Source organism: Gymnoscopelus braueri (assembly GCF_963280865.1).
Source record: "Gymnoscopelus braueri genome assembly, chromosome: 18".
Classification (NCBI taxonomy): domain Eukaryota; kingdom Metazoa; phylum Chordata; class Actinopteri; order Myctophiformes; family Myctophidae; genus Gymnoscopelus; species Gymnoscopelus braueri.
In genome coordinates, this window is record NC_137618.1 from 42,382,034 (window position 1) to 42,403,545 (window position 21,512).

Consider the following 21,512-nt stretch of genomic DNA (forward strand, 5'->3'; position numbering starts at 1 on the left):
AGTGTTGTGAGCTCGTAGACCGGCTATTTTCAAACCATAAATTAGGGCCTAATTAGTTAATGTATGTTTTGTAATAATAATATAAACCTACAAAGTAACTACTCACTAAAGTTTTCAAATAATTGTAGAGGAGTAAAAAAAGAAAGGGGCAATATTTACTTGCATAAATGTAGCCTACTCAGTTATTTACTGTATGAGATTTGGTGTGAGGGTGCATTGTGGTTGTGTGAGGTGCAGTGTGGTGACGTGCATACCTTCTCTAGCGCCCCCTGGCTGATGGACTGGGTAGGCAACATGAGGGTAGCGTCTCCTGAGTGCACTCCAGCGTCCTCCACGTGCTCCGTTATGGCGTGGCACAGCACCTGGTGACAAAACCACTCCTTTATGACACAGCTTCACAAACTTCAAGGACCCCCAAATTAATATTTATTTGGCCACGGACCCCCGCATCTAAAAATATTGTGTGCCGTGGGCCCCCATACAAGTTTTGTGTAGTTAAAATATTTATAAATAATTTTCAAGATTTTGTGAAAATAGTCAGCTATTTTCAAATAGCTGATGAATATAGAGTTAAAGTGGCTAAACTAATTCTTTTTTTTAACAAATATCTTTATTTGATTCACAGTATTGACATGAAGTCAGTCAGGCATTTTTTCATTTTCTCCCTTTCCCCATCCCTCCCCCCATATTGTTATTGCTGTCACATTTTCCTTTTCAAAAGATAAAGACAAAAAATCTGTGCTAAACTAATTCTGACGTACTTAAAGATCTGCTATTTTCGGCGCAACCAAGTACTGTATAAATCCTCCTTTAGAGAGAAAGGCAAAGAGTTCATCTCTATGGAATCCAAAATGACTGGAATCAGCCGTGGTGACAGAGAACTTTTAATCCATGACACTGCACCGAAGGGCTGACGACCCGACTGGCCACCATCTTTATAATAAAAGAATGAAATATGAGACTTTGTGTCTGCGTATTCTATACCCAGACAAAAAGACTGCTTTAGGAGCACGCAAGGACTGTAGTAATGACCCCAGACAGAATCGTTTAAAGAATACTGAAGCTGTTTTGCAGCAGCCTCCTGCTCTGCCCAGACTATGTGTGTGTGGATAATGTCAGCGTCAACAGATAAAACACCCTGCTATTCACCCGCAGGAAAAAGCATTTGCGTTTCACTGCCTCGCTGTGTCATTACCTCATTTAAACTGCTGCTAATCGCAGCATTCATTAGTGCACTTTGGATGGAGATAGTAATTAATACTCTCTCTCTCTCTCTTGCTCTCGTACACATGCGCATTCACACAGACTGTGGTCAGGAATAATGAGAGCTGTTTGGCATTCACACCGTGGTTGTGTTAATGTGATATTAGAGAAAGGAAGGGAAGTGGTCCGGGGGAAAAGTGAGAGGAGACGTAAGGCCAAGACAAAAAAGAAAGTTTACTTCCCGTATCTACGTGGAGTAGAACATTCTGGTACTTTTTAATTACAGTAATAGCGTATCGGCATCAAGCCTTCCTCAGCATGTTAAGAAAGTGGTCAGTTGTGTGTAAAACGAGGGACTGATAGACAGACAGATAAAAATAAATATTTTTTCCTAAATCGCGCACGCAAAGCCCCACCGTTGTCGGCTAGCGCCGGGCCTGGTCACAAGTCACACAACCTTTCTAAGATTTTGACACTGAAATGGCTTTTTTCAGAGAGGCAAATCAGGAGAAAATCAACGTATTACTTTATTATCGACCTTTCTCTGTCCCAGCAACACAGTCTCGTGGGATCTAGCACCAGTAAACATAGGACGTTCGCGAGATCTGCCGTCAGACGGCACCCACTTTTGAGACCATGTGTATGCCATTTGTATCCATTTCGCCCTCTAGTGGCTCAAATTGTGATGGCGTATCTTTCTATATAATAAACCATCTTTGCTTAAGGCTACTGGTTCTCAACGTCGGGTCCGGGGACCACCGGGCGGTCGAAATGGTCCCTTACGGCAGTGGTTCTCAAAGTGGTGTCAGGGGACCCCCAGGGGTCCTTGAGGGAGTTCCAGGGGGTCCCCAGCTAAATGATAGATAGTTAGGAACCAAATGGACCCTTATGGGTCTGTAACTCAGAGTGTACAAATGGAACCAAATGGACCCGTTAGGGTCCATTTGGTTCCATTTGTACACTCTCAGAGTTACATTAACATTGATTTTACAATATAAATTGGGGTCCCAGAGATAGAAATGCCATTAAATGGGGGTTCGTAGTCTAATGCATGTCAAACTGGGGGTCCTTAAAAATTAAAATGGATAAAAATCACTGCCAGAGCTGTAAAAATGTTCTCTTATGGGGGTCCTAAGGGCTAATAAGTGTCAATTTGGGACACAACATGCCTTTTTGAGAAGTTTGAGAACCACTGCCTTACTGTAGAGGTTCTCTTTTTATTTATTTGAAGGACCACCTTACAATAGACCATATTCACACGGTGGCCATTTTGGAATTTAACATTGAAAGTGCCACCCCGTTGCCATGGCAATCGGGGTGGCACTTCATTGACTTAACACATTCACTGCCTGAATTATTTCAGATTTTTTGCAGTTTTATGCCAGAGATTTTTAATTGAAAAAAAATAAGTACTCAGGAGCCGAGATACAGAATTTTTAAGTTTTAAGTTAACAAGGAAGTGGATAGGAGTCTAGATCTTCGAAAAATCATATCTCCTTGGTCTTTGGGTCAAATTTAATTTAAAAAAAAAGAAAAAAAATATATATATATATATTTTTTTTAAACGAGTTAACTCGATCTAGGCAATCAAGTGATGGATTTGAAGAACGAGTTAACTGGATCTAGGCAATCAATGTGTTAATAGCAACATGGCCGCCGTGTGAATATGGTCTATGGACCCATAAGGGTCCATTTGGTTCCATCTGTACACTCTCAAGAGTTACAGACAGACAACTGCTTTATGGGTCTGTAACTTCTAGGGGACAAATGGACCCGGGGTCCATTTGGTAATAAGAACGATGGCCGCGGCAAGAAACTGATCTCAGGTTGTTGAACATGCAACGATATACCAAACCCCTGTGGCTCTTGTGTCTGGTGGCTCTCGTTTTTTATCGGTTTAACATGAAAAGGCCATATGAAGACATGCATGAACACCACCGCCGCTAAAGTGCCTGTGTATGTGTGAAAATGTGTACCACCGCTACACATGCTGCATAACAAACGAGCCTGTGTGCTGAAAACATGAAAACGCACTCGCTGCAGAGCTGAAGTGAAGTACTTCCAGTATGCATAACTACACACTACTATGACTACATGCAGTCATTACCAGAAAGTGGGAGTCAAGCCACAGTGTTGTACAGATGATAGTGCTGTGGGCAAATAACCAATAACCCACTTAATCTTGCTCATGTAGGTTAATAAAAAAATCAAGGTTTATATATTATGATTATATATGTTACACATATTATGTGTGTGTTTGTTTCGTGTACATTTTGTTGACTAAGACTAAAATATTAAGATTAACAATATTTCATATTTAGTCGACTAAGACTAGACAGAGGGCCCTATTTTGGGCGCCGCCTTACCCATTATCCCTTAACTTCTTTGCCATTTTTTAAAAACATTTTAAAATTGTTCAACTAGCCGATCTACATCGACACGTTGTGAGCTTGTAGATTGGGTAGTTTTTAGTTGGGTTTTTAGTTGGGTTTAATCTAGGTATGGTATTCTTAAAATGTGTTTGTAGGCAGTTGTATGTTCTCTCTGTTTTGTCATGTTGTTGCTGCGGTGTATTTGTATGCGAGACTAAGGATGGGAATTTGTTTATATATTTATGATATTGATTATTGTTTATTGATTGAAATGTTCATTAATGTGCACTGTCCCGGAAATAAATAAAGTAAAGTATTACACTTGGTAGCATACAAAAATAGCTGATCTAAAAGCTCACATCTGATCAGCATCACAATGAAAAGTAAATTTTCATTGTGAAAAATTGCACAGGACATTTAAAATATATATATTCATATTAATGTTATATTGTCATTAAAATGTCATATTGCCTGAAATGTTGGCCCCAGTGCGCTAAAATGTTGGGCCCCGGCCCACAGGACAGGGTGGGAATGGCTGTCTTAGAGAAAGATAGACAACACTGTTTGTGAATTGTATGTAATCTGAAAAATATAAACTCTGTCAGAGCCGCACCTCCTTCAATTCTCCGCTCAGCTCTGTGGTTTAAACCATTAAGACCGGGAACGCATCTGATAAAAAATATCAGATATACAAGCTCATAGTGCGGCACCGAGTGCCGCGCTATGAGCTTGTAGATGTGCTATTTTTTTTTATCGTGAAAATTTGTGCAAATCTTTGAATATATATATATTTTTTGAAACAACATTTTTACCTCAAATCTTTGCTTCTGGGGGTCCCTGGAAGAAAATATTTTGAGATGGGGGTCAGCTGCCAAATACATATCATTTTGGGTATGATGGTTTTACCCATCAAATTATGTTGTCCCAGGAACCCCCAGAAGCAAACATTTGAGTAAAAAAAAAAAAAAAAATAGTATTCAAAGATTTGCACAAATGTTCAAGATTCTTTCAAAAATAGCTGATCTACAAGCTCGTAGTGCGGCACTCGGTGCCGAGCTATGAGCCAAAGTATAAAATAAATGGTTCTAGCTAAAAATCTAAAATGACACTGATGCGTTCCCGGATTGAATGGGTTAATGCATTCCATTCTCCCCATCAAATCTATCAAGCCTGTAATGTCTTTTCACTAAAAAGATGAAGGAGATTACTTGTACTTTCTTTTTTTCTCTTTGTCTGCGGGTTTGCTGTATTATCTGTCCCACCTCTCCATTTACACAATGAAATGGTGGGAAAGAGTGAATAATGCCGTGGTTTACAGCGCGGTATGATTGATAAGGGCCACAGAGTTAAATGTGAAACGTGGAGATTTGAATAAAACAAGGCAGAGATAACCCCCGTTATACTCGGGATGCTGAATTACTGTGAAAAATGTGGCGACATTATATAGAACAAGATTTATACAAACCGCTGGGCGGGCCAAACAAAGTGCTGAACAGCGGATTATGAGTCACTGAGGTTTACGCTTTATATACAACGTTGCTGTCGGGAGGAAACCTCTTACCTCCATTGTCCATATCCATGATTGTGTTTTTTCGTAAATGAACGTCCTATACGTGATTATACTACAGCGTCACACAAAAGCATTAAAAGTAGCAGATCCACGTTTTGAGCTTGTAGATCTGTAATTTTTTTTATACTTTTTCATTTGAATCCTGAAAAGTAACAGTTTTGGACACCCGACAGAGACTAATGCAAATAACTAACTACTAATACAATACGTTCCGCCCATAACAGTTTTAGCCTACTATCAGCTGGCACACATTAGTCAACGGACCATAATATTCACACAGCAGAATATTGAATATTGTCGATGTTGGCTGGAAACCTCTATATGTATGTCCAAAACGGTTACTTTTAAGTCAATTGGAAGAAAATAAATAAATAACCTGTGTTCCAATGTAGTTATTATTTAATCACAAGCTCATGTTGGTACTTTGCATTGGTTCAATGTTTCCAAAACCCACAAACACACTTGTACAACTATCTCACCAGGCGTGACATTGCGACGCCTGGTGTCGCAAAAAGTAGAAATATGGAGATACAAGGTTTCTGTCGGACAGCAACGATATGGTCAACGGGGCCATACTATGTCAATTAATGTGCATAAAAAGAAGTACCGACACAATAATAGTAATGTCTCACCTTGCCAGCTTTGGCTACAGCATCCACCTCCACCTCTCTGGCACCGCGGATGAACTTGGTGATGACCACTGGATGCTCCTATAGGACAGAGAGACAATAAGACACGGCTCGTCAACAAAACCCCAGGAGAGACAGTGGTCGACTGTGGTTTTCAAACCTTTTTCATGTCAAGGACCCCCAAATGAATAACCGATCTACAAGCTCACAACAACACTACGCTTTGTGAGCTTGTAGATTGGCTATTTTCTGCAAAGGTTTTCTGCTGAATACGAACAAGGTTTAAGCGGTTAACGCCATTTAACTCATTCAGTGCCAATGACGTGTCAATTTTTTCCAAAGCCCAGAGTTCCAATGACGTGTAACACGTCAAAACCGTGTTTTCAGTGGTTACGCTAGATGGCGCTGTTTGCCAACCTATGAGTGAAAAAAAAGAAACGGTGACACGCTTTCCCAATGGAAACGGAGACACTCCTCCGTCTCTTGCGACACTCTGTGTGTCGATCGTCCTGGAACTAAATATTCTGTGGCTCTTGAAAAGGTTAGTAAAAATGCTCAAAGACGCTGGCACTGGCTGACATAACAAATTAACTAATTCTGGCACTCAATTGTATTCAAATGTCATTTGTATGATGTTTCTTTTGCACTGCTTCATGTTTTGTGTTAAACACTCTGAATTGCCTTGAAGTGTGCACTACAAATAAGTGTGCGTGTGTGTGTGTGTGTGTGTGTGTGTGTGTGTGTGTGTGTGTGTGTGTGTCTGCCAGTGTGCCAGGTGCTCTAGTGCCACCCAGAGGGGCAGTGAAGCAGAGACATACAACACTATAGCCAGCAGCCATGCCAGCTGCTAGTGATGGCTAATTGAGAGCAGAGGGAGAACACGAGAGAAGGAAGCGAGAGAGAGTGAGTATTATCTGTATCTGTGTGTGATTGTGTGTGTGTGTGTGTGTGTGTGTGTGTGTGTGTGTGTGTGTGTGTGTGGGTGTGTGTGCGCGCTGTGTGTGTGTGCGAGCTGTGTGTGTGTGTGAGTGTGAGTGTGTGTGTGTGTGTGTGTGTGTGCGTGCGTGTCACTTGTCCAGAGGCCTGAAATAAAGCATAACAGAAGTTACACTTGGAGTTTAACCATTTAAACCTAGGCATCCGTATTGTGGGAGAGCCTTCCCCACAATAACAGAAAAGACACTAGCATAGAGCCCTGAGGGACTTCGCTCAACCATATGAGGTTTAATGGCTAATGTGAGAAGGTGATGGCTTCTAAGAGCAGCAATACGTCTCCCCTGGGCCCTTCCTCTTTATTTACCTCTATCTCAGCCATTCCCAACCTGTGGGTCGGGGTCCACTGGTGCTCCGCGAGGATATTGCAAGTGGGATCCCAAATAATTGGCAAAAAAAGCTAAAATTGTAATGATAATGTAACATTAACCCATTAAGACCTGAAGCCGATTCTACATGTCTCCTAAATCCCAACAGTATTCTGAAAAAAACGTATGTTTCTATATCAGTGGTGCTCAATCTTTTTCATGGCAAGGACACCCAAAATTATATGTATTTGGCCGCGGACCCCCATCTCAAAATATGTTGTTCCAGGGGGTCCCAGAAGCAAAGATTTGAGTTAAAAATGTTCGCTTTAAAAATATATATATATTCAAAGATTTGCACACATTTTCAAGATTTTTCCAAAATAGCAGATCTACAAGCTCATAGAGCGGCACTCGGTGCCGCGCCATGAGCTTGTATATCTGCTATTTTTGAATAGCCAAAGTGTAAAATAATGCTTTTTAGCTCAAATCTAAAAATGACACAGATGCTCATAGCACGGCACAGAGTGCCGCGCTATGAGCTTGTAGATCTGTTATGTTTGAAAACTCGTGAACATTTGTGCAAATCTTTGAATATATCTTTTGAACATTTTAACTCAAATCTTTGCTTCTGGGGATTCTGGGGATTCTACAAAATGTCTTCTAAATCCTATCCTATATCTGCTATTTTTGAATAGCCAAAGTATAAAATACTGGTTATAGCTGACATCTAAAATGACACGGATGCGTTCCCGGATTGAATAGGTTGATGGATGGCGTCAGGGCATTCCATATTTTGGTGGCAGAGGCTCTGCGTAATGTGTTTAGGTTCAAGCCTGCTGCCGAGCCAATGAAACGAAGCTATGGGGAAATGAACTGTAACAGGAAATAGGTATGCCACCTTCTGGAAAGTGGAAGTACTAGTGGCTTGGTATGGACACCCGGCCAAGCCAGAGGCCTGTGGAGGATTTGAAACCCTAGCCACCACAGCGAGCGGGCATGGAACTTTTAACCCCCGCAACCCGAGTGCCCCCACACACACACACACACAGTTTCTGTTGGAGAAACGTTGGATCTCACCTGGGAAACTTGAGTGGCCTCCTCCAAAAAGCGCTTCATCTCCGCCTCTCCGTACGCTACGTTCATTGCAGATCCACTGTAGACGCATGGCGAGAGGAAGCCGTGGCAGGAAGGAAGGAAAGAAAGGAAAGGATAGGAGTAGAGAAGGGGGGGAAAAAATCTGTTATAGTTAATTGCACAAACCACTTATTATCTCCCTGTTGCATCACATGCAACAGGGAGGGGTTTGAAACAGCCCAGAGAGGAAGAAAGCAAAAGAGAGAGAGGTGAAATGGAGAGATTTAGGTCACAAAACACTCCAGGGTCTTCAGAATCAGTTCAGAACTCATCTGAATCAGTCATTGAAAAACAACTGATTTACGTAGATTTTCTTTGGTTGATGCGTTAGTTTTAGGAAGCCAATTGAACCGGCGAGGCTAATCCACCTGATTTGGAGACATATGTGCCAAGGACCCCCACATAGGCATACTTTAGGCGGGGGCTACAGCCCCCTATAGAGAAATGCCATACAAATAAAAATAAACAATAAAACAGTGGAAATAGCCAATATACAACCTCATGATGTGACGTACTGTCAGCTTGTAGATCTGCTATTTTTTCTTAGTTTTGAATTGAAATTATGCATAGTTTTTTATATTATGTCATTATTTTTATTTTATTAGCCCCTCTCCCCTCCCCGAGACATTGAGAGAGGGGAGCAGAGACACAGAGAGACAGACAGACATGACAGAAAAAGAGAATAATTCTATTCTTCAAAAAGTGTGACGGGGTTAATTTCATTCTCATTTTGGTTCTTCTCTGCCTTCAATTTTCCATTGATGCATATCGTCTCTGTCGGGTGGAAACCTCACATGTCCAAAACTGTAATTTTTGGACATGGATTCAAATTCAACAGAATCAAAAGTAGCAGATCTACAAGCTCAAAACGCGTCGCTTCGCGCCGCGTTTCAAGCTTGCAGATCTGCTACTTTTGATGTTTTTGTGCGACGCTGTAGTGTGATCAAGTAGGGCGGTAATTTACGAAAAAGAACACCAAAAGTAAAAATATGGAGATAAGAGGTTTCTGCCCTACAGCAGTGATATTCATTACTCATGACTCACACGCGTTATGACTTTGCATGACGCACACGCACAGTGGGTACTTGCATTAATGTGCTCCCTGTTTGGCAAATTGATATGATTACCGTACGTTTTCTTTTTCTTTTTTTACATGAACACTTAGCCCACATGATTAACACATGAATCATCACAGTCTGTATAAAGACCAGTGGTGGAAGAAGTACTAAGATCGTTTTCCTTACTTGAGTAAAAGTAGCATACCACCACTCTCTGTATTCAACGTTTTCCTTCAGTAAAAATACTAAAGTATGGCAACGAAATATACAGTATTTACCTGAATGACGTGTCACAATGTGATGCATGTGCTTGGTTATAGAAAGCTTTGAATACTTTACAGGCAGCAGTTAAGCGCACAGTAACACCAGTTACTTCCCCCCACTGGTAAAGAGAAACTTACAGACTATATTTGGGTGCGGGTGCGCGCGCGCTGTGTGCGTGTACACACGTGTGGAGTTGTGTGTGCAGACACAGCCCGTGGAGAACACTCCGAAACGATTAGCTAGTATGTCAGGGTGAAGAGCTAAAAGCTGTGGGTGTGTGTGAGGAGTGCAGAGGTCTGAGTGAGAGTCCACATTACTACTGGAGAGGAGAGGAGAGGGGAGGGGGGAGAGGAGAGGAGAGGAGAGGAGAGGAGAGGAGAGGAGAGGAGAGTTCTGCTGGATCTCTTCTCCACTAGTCCCTCCCAAACATTTTAGTCTAGCTTTTATTTGTTGACAAAATTGTCAATATATTTATTCATAGTTTTAGTCATCATAGCTTAGTTTTTATTTTGTTGTATTTTTTTTCAAGTGAAAAAAGGCTGTCGACAGACATTTTCTGTCATAGTTTTAGTCGACGAAATCAACACTGGAGGAGAGGAGAGGAGAGGAGAGGAGAGGAGAGGAGAGGAGAGGAGAGGAGAGGAGAGGAAGAGGGAACAGTTTACCTCAGAACGTAGGAGGGTCTCAGCAGACAGGGGTAGCCCACCTGGTTGGCGAAGGTGAAGGCGTCTTCCTGGAATGGGAAAACAAGATGAACAGGAGTTGCTGGAAAGGTTTATTTGGCTCTGTTCTGTATTCAATCGATTCAATTCTCACCAGTGACATCTGGAACAGGCTGATGGGTTTCTCTACACTTGTAGTGTAAAATTGAGGTGGATAACCACTTAAACCAGTGAGTATCAACCCATTTTAGGTCAAGGACCCCCAGTTTGATATTGTTGCTGTCAGGCAGAGACCTCGTATCTCCATATTTTAACTTTGTGTGTTTTTGTATTTTTTATTTTTTATTGTAAATGAATGCCTTACTTCATCATGCAAGAGTGTCACACAAAAGTAGTGAAAATAGCCGAGCTTGTAGAGTAGATCAGCAATTTTTTTTATTTTTTATTTTTTTAATAATGATAAAAAAAAGGAAAACATTTTGCCGTACAAGGTTTCCAACCGACAGCAACGATATGCATTAAGCCTAAATTTCAACGTCCGACACTGTCGTGCGACGAAGTATGAATCGAGCTTTAGGCCACAAACATCTTTTAATATCCGGGGCACCAATCTACACTGTAAAATGTTTAAAAATGGTATTCAACTCCTTACAAGTCAATTTGGTTCCATTTCGACAATCTTGGAATTACAGACCTGTGTGGGTCCATTGACTTAATTTATTTATTTTTTTTATCCCACGATTTTGTAACCCTTATTTTTCACCCGGTGCCAATTTTCTAAGTGATCCTGGGCACTACACTCCCCTCACCAGCCTAGGGAGGCCAGGGCCGAGCTCATGCCTCCTTCAATGCATGAGAGCCAACTGACCTTCTTTTCACCTGACAGGGGAGAGTTTCCCTGGTTGGACGTAGTGCGTGGAAGGAACAAGTTATTCCAACCAGTTCCCTTCCCCTCCATCAGGCGCCCCGGCTGTCATGGGGGAGGAGTTATAGTGACCAGGATTACTACATGTTTTTGTGAGGGTATTAACTACCCTGAGAGACACGGGGAGAACATGCAAACTTCACACAGAGTAGGCCCTTTCGCCAACCCCACCTAGGGTATGGGCGCTGATGAAGCGGAGGAGGAGACACGCCCCCAGCGCCCACAGCGTCCCCGGCGGGAATCGAACCCATTGACTTAAAACTTATAGCCTACACTTCGTTGACCGGGGTCCCCCAAGGGTCTCTATTTGGTCCCCTCACCCTCTCCCTCTCCCTTCCTCCACTTTCTGTTCTCTCCATCATTACCTAGCGTACACTAGGCGAGGCGGAGGGCCATTAACAGCAACGCCGTGTCCCGCAGGCGCGGCGGGCTGGCGGGACCCCAGCCTATTAAAAAGCAAACTGTGTCTTTGCTGATCAAGGAGGGGAAGGGGGGGTTTGGGCCGCAGCACGCATTAAAAGACAGGCTCCGGAGAGTGTATTTTCCTTGGCCCTGTGCTCTCTCTCCTCCTCCTCCTCCTCCTCCTCCGCACTGTGGCTTTTCCAACGCCAGTTTAATTCCCTCCACCGCTCTGCCTTTTCCCTGGAAGCCTGGGAGGGAAGGCGAGGAGGACGAGCGCTAATGGAAGAGACGCGCTTCGGCGGCGGCTCGCCGTCGACATGTTTCAGCACTCCGGGAGGAGTCTCCCTCGGTGTGTGTGTGTGTGTAAGTGTGTGTGTGTGTGTGTGTGTGTGTGTGTGTGTGTGTGTGTGTGTGTGTGTGTGTGTGTGTGTGTGTGTGTGTGTGTGTGTGTGTGTGTGTGTGTGTGTGTATGTGTGTATGTATAAGTGTGTAAGTGTGTAAGTGTGTAAGTGTGTAAGTGTGTGTGTGTGCGCGTGAGGATGGGATTAGGGAATGGGACAGAGAAATACTAAGCGGCAAAATAGTGGCGTAGGCTTGGGCGATATGGGCACAATCGAATGTCAATTTTTTTTTTACCAAATACCTCGATATCGATATTGTGACAATAACAACAATTTCCAAATAATAATTATATTATCTTCATATAATGTTATAATAACAATGAAACAATTTAAAATATTAGAATCAATAGAACAAGAAATGAGCAGAATAATTGCTGAAAATTATCAATTAATAACCCTAGATCAATAATTATTATACATTTCCTCTTTCCTGCTACGGTTGTCATCTTTTGTAGCATAGAGTGCAGGTACTTTTACATGACTCCTGCATTTTATGATTCTTACTTTCACCACATTTTGTCTCACACACGTGTACAAATGCTTTCCATCATGGCTCTGTATATATATAGTTACCAGCGAGCTGAGTGCCCTCCAGGGGGCCTGCGCCACGCCGAGCTCGTCCAGGATGCTGGAGAAGACGGAGCGCTCCTCGGCGCGGTCGATCTGGAGCGGGCTGGTGCCCAGGATCTTCACGCCGTTCTGGTGCAGAGGCACCGCCAGGTTGTTGGGAATCTGGCCCCCCACGGACACTATGCTGCCAGAAACGCCCTGGAAGAGAGGAGAAGATGGGAGAGATGGAGGTGGAGTTAGCATCAAACAGCCTTGTGAAACTCAATACTTTTTAGCATTTTCTCTGTCTGATCTGTGAGAGTCCACCTCACCCTGGGAGGAGGAGAGAGTAAATATACTTTTACTGCTCCTAGTATTGATGATTTTCTTGTATAGCAGTGTATGTCTATATGTCTCGGTCAATTGAATACACAGGACCACAATGGGAACAAGGCCTCAGGGCTTTTTGTGTTATCCTTTTAGCATGATTGTATAACTGTACCTCTGTACTCAATCAATCAATCAGAAGAGAGAGGAGAGGAGGATTATGCTCTGATCATCTGCATTAAGAATTTAAACCCTTAGTGAACTAGCAGCGATCACTGCCGGCTGTGTTCTTGATCCACTCTTCTTTCCCCTTTACGCCAAATCTCTTCATTGCGACGTGCTGTGAGCTTGTAGATCAACTTTCAATTTTAGCACAACTGTTCGCCCCCAGAATATAGATGCTAGAGTTCAAGTGGATAAACACAGAACACTTTCATCCAATTCTCTACCTGTACGTTCTGTACGTTCTGCGTCAGCCTATCGCTGTCAGCCTATCGCTGTCAGCTGTAGTATCACAGCCGTATGACAACACGGTGGAACACAACACTGTAATGGAGAGCTCCGTGAAGTGGAGCGATGATGACTAGCTTGGCCTCAACGAAAGCGACACCAAGGAGATGGTGGTGGACAACCGCCGGTAGCAAAAAGAGACCCCCAGCCCCCTGCATCATTCATGGAGAGTCAGTTGTTCGTGGAAACCTACACGTTCCTGGGCTTTACACATGAGCAACAAGCTGAACGGGAATGATCCTTCTAGAGGAATGGCCAGAATGGGGAGGCTCAGATCCTTTGGATCTGATCCTTTGTTAACAGGATGCTGCAGATGTTCTTCCAGTCTGTTGTGGCCAGCGTCCTCGTCTCTGCAATTTTGGGGTATTTTTACTTTTCTGGAGTATTTCCAATTTCAGTACTTCTACTCCACTACATCTCAGAGGCAAATATAATACTTTTACAATTATTTGAAAACTTTAGGTACTAGATACTTTGTACATTTTTACAAATGAACCACAAACCCTATATAATTTTCGCCCATTGGAAAATAGCAGATCTACAAGCTCACAATGCGTCGTGAGCTTGTAGATCGGCTATTTTCAAAATATTTTTTATACATTTGAAAACGTGTCAAATGGGACATTCTGCACAATGAGTACTTTCTACTTTTGGTACTTTAAGTACAGTTTGATCCAATACTTTTGTACTTTTACTCAAGGAATTATTTTACTCTGGACTTTACATTGCGGTATTGATACTTTTACTTAAGTAAAGAAATGTAGTTTTTCCACCACTGGTTATGTCACAAAAAGGGGAAGTAACCGACTGAACAAGCTAGTGAAGAAGGATGGCTCTGTTGGTGTACAGCCCTTTGTGCCGACAGCCATGAAGCTGTATAATGACGCAGATGCTCGATCCACCACCGGGCGTCCTGCCCCGGTATGTGGTCGCGGTCGTACTGGTGTCTCCGTGTCTTCCATTCCTGCTGTGTGTTCTCATTATCTGTCCTTTTTGTCTTTTGTTATGCTTGTCCGCTGTAACTGCCATGGCAACTACATTTCCCTCGTGGGATCAATAAAGCTCTATAATCGATCTATAAATTCCCGGCAAACAAGTGGTGTAACCTGTTGCCGCATGTGTACTGAAGCTGTGGATAACCATATATACACTCAGCTATAATCATTATTTCTATACTTTGGCTATTAAAAAATAGTAAATCTACAAGCTCATAGCGCGGCACCGAGTGCCGCACTATGAGCTTGTAGATCTGCTATGTTTGAAAAATCGTGAACATTTGTGTTGCTGAAACAATGCCATGCAAGACACTTGATCTGGGACGTGCAATGGCATTATCAAGACAGACAAACTGACTGACTGACTTTGTGTGTGTGTGTGTTGTCTTTAATAACACCGCTACCCCCCCCCCCCACCACCCCTTTTCCCTGTCTGCTTGATCCAAGGGGGATGCGGTTTCCAAGGCAACGCCAGGTCGTACCTCTTCATAATTCATGGCTCTGTTCGGCCGCTCCTGTCCAGGCTTTATCTGCCTGCTCTAATGCTCTGTTTATTACACACACACACACACACACACACATATACACGCGCACACACACACACACACACACACACACACACACACACATTACTATACTTGTGAGGACATCAACATTTTAGGACGCCGATTTTATGAGTTCCATTCTTTCCGCTTTTCCCCCCCGAATCTTTTATTCTAGCCCTAAATCCGGAAAAAGACGATCTACAAGCTCACAACGGGTCGCACTCTTTCAACGACACCGGTGCACAACTAACTTGTACATATAGTGTTATTTTCTGTATTTTTGTGTTGATATTTGAACTGTTGGTGCCACTATATATGATTATGAATTGAATACCAAGGACCTCAATGGAAACAAAACCGCAAGGACTTTTTTGAACTGACCTTTTAGACAAAGTATTTTAAATGTAACTGTGCGGTTTTAAATTTGTGCCCAATAAAATATTAAATCAAAAACTATAGTTGTGCCCCTGCCCCCATCTCCTAAACCTAACCTCTGATTGTCTAATCCCAATCCTAACCCCAACCATCTTTTATTCATTTTAAGTCTAACTCTTCAAATGTTATTTTCTAATCATAAAACAGCCATTTCTCTTGTAATAGTAAGGACGAGGAAAACGCTCCTCAAAATATATATTTCTCAAATTCTACTATGGCCCTCACAAGTATAGTAAATAAATACAAGTGCACGCACGCACACGCACACGCGCACACACACACACACACACACACACACACACACACACACACACACAGTGTGTGCAAGGGGAAAACGCGGCCATGAGAGAGGAATGATGGTAATGTTATCTGCCTGAACAAACAAACACTTAATCACACTCCAGATCCCATCGCTACATTAACTGGATTACAATTCCTCCGGAACACCAGCGTCCATGAATATTAGCACACACACAATAACATGCACACACACAAAAAAATACTAGCTCAGAGCTTATATTCAGGGCTTTGAGCATGTTCTGAAATACCCAACGCAGCTGGGCAGTAGGAACACACTAAACGACCCACACACACACTCGCAACATGCCGACTACAAAATGTGTATTTTTCTTATTTCTATAGCTGGTTATAGCTACGGTATACAGCAGTGGTTCTCAAACTTTTTCGTGCCAAGGACCCCAAAATGTATATGTATGTGGCTGCGGACCCCCACCTGAAAATAATGTTGTGCCAGGGACCCCCAGAAGCAAAGATTTGTGAGCTTTGAGCTTGTACATCTGCAATTTTTTAATAGCCAAAGTATAAAATATGGATACACGATTGTGATGCTTTATTAACTAATTTTGCTGGAAGGACAATATGAGGAACAATGAGGAACTATAAGAGTTTCCATGGACCACCAAGCATGGAAATGCTTCTATTATCCTGGTATCCCCCCAAGGACCCCTGGGGGTCCCCGGACCCCACTTTGAGAACCAATGGTATACAGTAGACGTTAACTTTTAGAACCTCATCTCTGGAAAAGCTCCACATTTCCCCTGCCTTGAAATAACACTTAGTTGGCTAGTAGAGCCGAGTCATCTTAATCCGGGAACGCATCTGTGTCATTTTAGATATACAAGCTCGTAGCGCGGCACTAGCTTGTATATCTGCCATTTTTTTAAAATCTTGAACATTAATTTTGTGCAAATCTTTGAATATATATATATATATATATTTTTTTTTTAAATTCTTTATCCCACGATTTTGTCACCCTTTTTCTTTCACCCGGTGCCAATTTTCTAAGTGATCCTGGGCGCTACACTCCCCCCACAGCCTAGGGAGCCCAGGGCCGAGCTCATGCCTCCTACAATGCATGAGAGTCAACTGGCCTTCTTGTCACCTGACAGGGGGGAATATTTATTTAAAGAGGGGGGGGGGGTCCCTGGAATAACATTTAAAAAAAACATAATTTTGGGTGGTCCTTGACAAGAAAGGTTTGAGCATCACTGATATAGCAACAATAGTTTTTCAGAAGAAATAAGACGACATGACAGTTTCAAATGTTCGCTTTAAAGAATATATATTCAAAGATTTGCACCGAGTGCCGCGCTATGATCTTGTAGATCTGGTATTTTTGGAATGAGCATGCATATCTGCTACTTTTGAATAGCCAAAGAAATCTACAATGACAGAGATGCGTTCCCGGATTGAATGGGTTAACCACTTCAACTCTATACTTACAGTGGTTGACCAGATTCCCAAGGGCTCTATACTAGACCCCCCCCCCCCCCCTTCTGTTTTCGCTTCTACAGCTATATCTGATATCTTTGCAGAAAATAGCAGATCTACATGCTCACAACGCGGCGCAATATTAGAACCACATGAACCCTAGCGTTCCTTCTAGAGTGAGCATTCGCCCCAGAGATTTAGTGTAGAGGGAAAAAGGAGGGGGCCTAGTATAGATACCTGGGGTCAACAAAAGTCAACAAAGTGTATAGGATTTAACAGGTTAAAATAGACAGACAGAGTGAGAGTGAGAGTGAGAGTGAGAGTGAGTGTGTGTGTGTGTGTGTGTGTGTGTGTGTGTGTGTGTGTGTGTGTGTGTGTGTGTGTGTGTGTGTGTGTGTGCGTGTGTGTCTGTCTGTCTGTCTGTCTGTCTGTCTATAAAAACTCTTAAGCTCTTAAATCTAGTATACTGCACGGATTGACAAAAATGCCTCAGGTTTGAGTCCAAAAGTATGCATGAGAAGGAGAGAGGTTGAACGGTGTTTGGGTAACTTCTCACAGCCTGGCCACGTAGCCACTACTTTCTCCGCTTAGTAAATATATACGAGTAAACAGAGAGGATATGGATATTATTGCCGGCCATGTTTCATCCATGCCGCTGTGAGCAGAGGATTTGTTTTTGCTCGACGCTCGGGAGACGAATGGCTCGCGGTCCGGCGCGTTTCTGTGGAAACTGCTTTAAGTTGCAGAACATTTGGCAAAAACATTCTCCTTTCTAGGATAAGTCATTTTTATAAAGCTATTCTTCAAGGCAGCCACTGGCAGCGGCATTTTCACACATCACTGCAAATCAAAAAGGTAAGCAGAAGAGGAAGTAGTAAGTGATCCATTTAAGAGAGCCAGGACCTTTTCAAACCAACACTGGATTTCATTTATTATTTACGGAAAAAGACTCTCACAGAGGAATGAAGTTCATTCTAATGCTATCGTCTAAAACTAATCGCCCTTAGTGGGATTAATAATAAAGTCGGTTGAATTTGAAATATTGAAGTGTCCCCCGGCTCCCCCCTAAAGATGAAATCTAATAATCGTTTCATTACCAATTTGTGGTGTGTGTGTGTGTGTGTGTGTGTGTGTGTGTGTGTGTGTGTGTGTGTGTGTGTGTGTGTGTGTGTGTGTGTGTGTGTGTGTGTGTGTGTGTGTGTATGTGTATGTATGTATGTTTTGTATGTGCCTGTCTTGAGTGTGCCTTAGTTAAAAATAGCAATACTACAATATAAAAATACTCTGATATCACCAAAGTTATATAGTATACAAACTTTTTTCTAAATGAGCCAATCTGCAAGCTCACGCAACGCATTGCATCGCCAAATCCGGCCCTCACACTTACGTCGGCACTGCCGATCCGATAGTGCCCCCAGACGGGTACAATGGGTACCCATCTGCCCCCAAATGGGTACCCATTGTACCCATCTGTCGGTGTCCCTGTTATGTCCGTTTCTGTCTGTCTACCCGTGTCCCTTTTATGTCCATATATGGAGATCCCTGGTGTCATCAGTACATACCCATATTTTGGAATGCCCATATATGGGCAAATTGGTTGGATAGGCAGTTCTGGACAACCGGATATCCGAACTACTCGACGGCGGGCACCGCATTCCCTCGAGTCCTTTCCGCTTGATTGATGTTAGACAACACACTCCATATTTGGGTGTAGCTGCATTGGGAACTCCTTATATAAAAAAATAGCCAAAGTAGCAGATCTACAAGCTCGAAGCGCTCGACACGTTTGATGCTTTTGTGTGATGCTGTAGTATGATCAATAAGGGTATTTACAAAAAAATAAAGATCAATAAAGATTTCTGCCCGACAGCAAACAAAATGTTACTTGAGTAAAAGTACAAAAGTATTGGCATCAAAATATACTTAAAGTACCAAAAGTAAAAGTACTAAAATGTTTGAAAATAGCAGATCTACAAGCTCACAACGCGTCTCGATGCGACGCGTTGTGAGCTTATAGATCGGCTATTTTCAAATAGTCCATGTATAAAATAGGGCTAAAGTGGTTAATGTCTGTTTTATAATATAATAATTGATAGCTGCAAAGTAACTAGTAACTAAAGTCTTCAAATAATCGTAGTGGAGTAAAAGTACAATATTTGCCTCTGAAATGTAGTGGAGTACAAGTAAAAGTACAGAAAATTGGAAGTACTCCAAGCAAAGTAGCAATTCCTCAAAAGTGTACTCAAGTAAAGTACTTGAGTAAATGTACTTAGTTACTTTACACCACTGCTACTTTCCAGCACTGGGCTCTGACCTCCTGCTGAGTGATGTCCAGAATGCGCTCCAGGGTCAGCTCCTCGAAGTAGAGGCGGTCGCACTCGTCGAAGTCGGTGCTGACCGTCTCTGGGTTGTGATTGACCACCACCGTCTTCTTCCCCAGCTGCCTCAGGGCCCGGATGCTGGACACCGCGCACCAGTCGAACTCCACACTGCTCCCTGGTGGACAAGGAGAGGGGAGGCGGTCACTTTAGGGCTGTCACACGATAGGCTCCATGCACAGCAGCCATATTGGAAAGAAATTGGGCCTCTTCCTTACTTCCTTCACAGGTGTTACCAATGATTCTAATGAAGGCTCTGTTCCGGCCACATCCACACAGAGACGTTTTAAAATATGTCACAGAGACGTTTTCAAAAAGTTTACTGTACACACGGAATCGTCTCAAGAAATATGTGTGTCCACACGAAACCACTGAAAACAACACAAAACGAAAACGCTGTAGTTTATATGCCCGGCCTGTGGGTGGTGCTGTGGTGTAACTGTAAAGTAACTAAGTACATTTACTCAAGTACAGTAATTAAGTACACTTTTGAGGTATTTTTACTTTACTGGAGTATTTCCAATTTTCAATACTTTTACTCCACTACATCTTAGAGGAAAATATTGTATTTTGACTCCACTACAATTATTTGAAAGCTTTAGTTACTTTGCAGATATAAATTATTACATTACAAAACATACATTAACCAGCCACATCAACCACATTAACCATACATTAGCCCTATTTTATACATAGACTATTTGAAAATAGCCGATCTACAAGCTCACAACGCGCATCGCGACGCAATGTGAGCTTGTCAATCAGTTATTTTCAAAAATGTTAGTACTTTTACTTTTGGTACTTTAAGTATATTTTGATGCCAATACTTTTGTACCTTTACTTTGATTGAAGTAACATTATGAGCACAGGCCTTTTACTTGTAATAGAGTATTTTTATATTGTGGTATTGATACTTTTACTTAAGTAAAATATCCGAGTACTTCTTCCACCACTGAATAAAGATGCGCTGGGGCACGGCATATTGCGAACGTCGTCACGAGCGTCCTGGCTGAACTCAACCTGGTGTTTGCACTTTCTTCATTTATAACCTGTACATCTACATAAACGTTCAGATTTAAAATATAAAGTGCTAACCTTATGGCCATGGATGTTACAATTCACTTCGGGTGGGTATAAGTACCCGTATATTCCGTATTGTTCAATAAAAAAGCATTTTAATCCGATCGGCGGCCATTTTCTTATAGAGTTATGTTTCAGAGTGTAATACACCTCCCAACCGATAGGGTCGCGTAAATTAAAGCAAATGGAGAAAATTCGGACAATGGCCACCAATCGGATAATTTTTTTTTTTATTGAACAATACGGAATATACGGGTACTTATGCGGGCCCGTACATAATTGTAACATCCGTGGCCATGGGTCAGCACTTTATATTAGAAATATGAACGTTTATGTAGATGTACGGATTGTAAATGGAGAAAATGCAAACACCAGGTTGAAGTTCATCCATGACCGTCGTAACAGACGACCGTCATGTGATCCATGGCTAGCACCAAGGCGTTTGTTTTCATTCTTATAAGACCGCATGGCTCATTTGTATGCACGTGAATATACATTAAAAAGTAACTAAGCGGAAAGTAACTAAGTACATTTACTCCATGTCCACTTGTTGCTGACGGTGGTAGTGTAGTAGCTCCATAAAGAACCTCTCACTCCGCTATACAGCTCCGAGATGAGGTTCTATGTCGTTACCTTCCAGAATCGGGTATACGTCCGCCAAGGCTCCGCTGTTTACCCTTTTGTATACGTCGTATCCCAAAACTAATGGTAGATTCCAAGCCGCACGGATGTTTAAAGTTTGGAACGGAATGGAAAATTTTAGGAACGGAGCGAAACTACCCATTTAAATCGTTTATTTAGTCAGCCTGTGGCCATGTTTCCCATTGTAGCCAAACCGGGAGCAGTACTGGCAGCGGACGTAGGGGGGTTTTCCGGGTTGAATGGGAAACATGGCCACAGGCTGACTAAATAAGCGATTTAAATGGGTAGTTTCGCTCCGTTCCTAAAATTTTCCATTCCGTTCCAAACTTTAAACATCCGTGCGGCTTGGAATCTACCATTCGTTTTGGGATACGACGTATACAAAAGGGTAAACAGCGG

General features: G+C 42.4%; 1 protein-coding gene across 1 annotated transcript in view; it reads right to left on the reverse strand.

Annotated features, from left to right (window-relative positions):
- The window catches only part of cps1 (carbamoyl-phosphate synthase 1, mitochondrial), a gene marked incomplete at its 5' end in the record, with an annotated part of 88,337 nt that overhangs the window by 31,942 nt on the left and 34,883 nt on the right, over positions 1-21,512 (reverse strand). The window contains 6 exons of the mRNA XM_080412246.1: positions 255-362; positions 5,778-5,855; positions 8,153-8,228; positions 10,197-10,264; positions 12,495-12,689; positions 19,328-19,509. Coding sequence (XP_080268372.1) covers positions 255-362; positions 5,778-5,855; positions 8,153-8,228; positions 10,197-10,264; positions 12,495-12,689; positions 19,328-19,509 — 707 coding nt within the window. The remainder of the gene's footprint in view (positions 1-254; positions 363-5,777; positions 5,856-8,152; positions 8,229-10,196; positions 10,265-12,494; positions 12,690-19,327; positions 19,510-21,512) is intronic.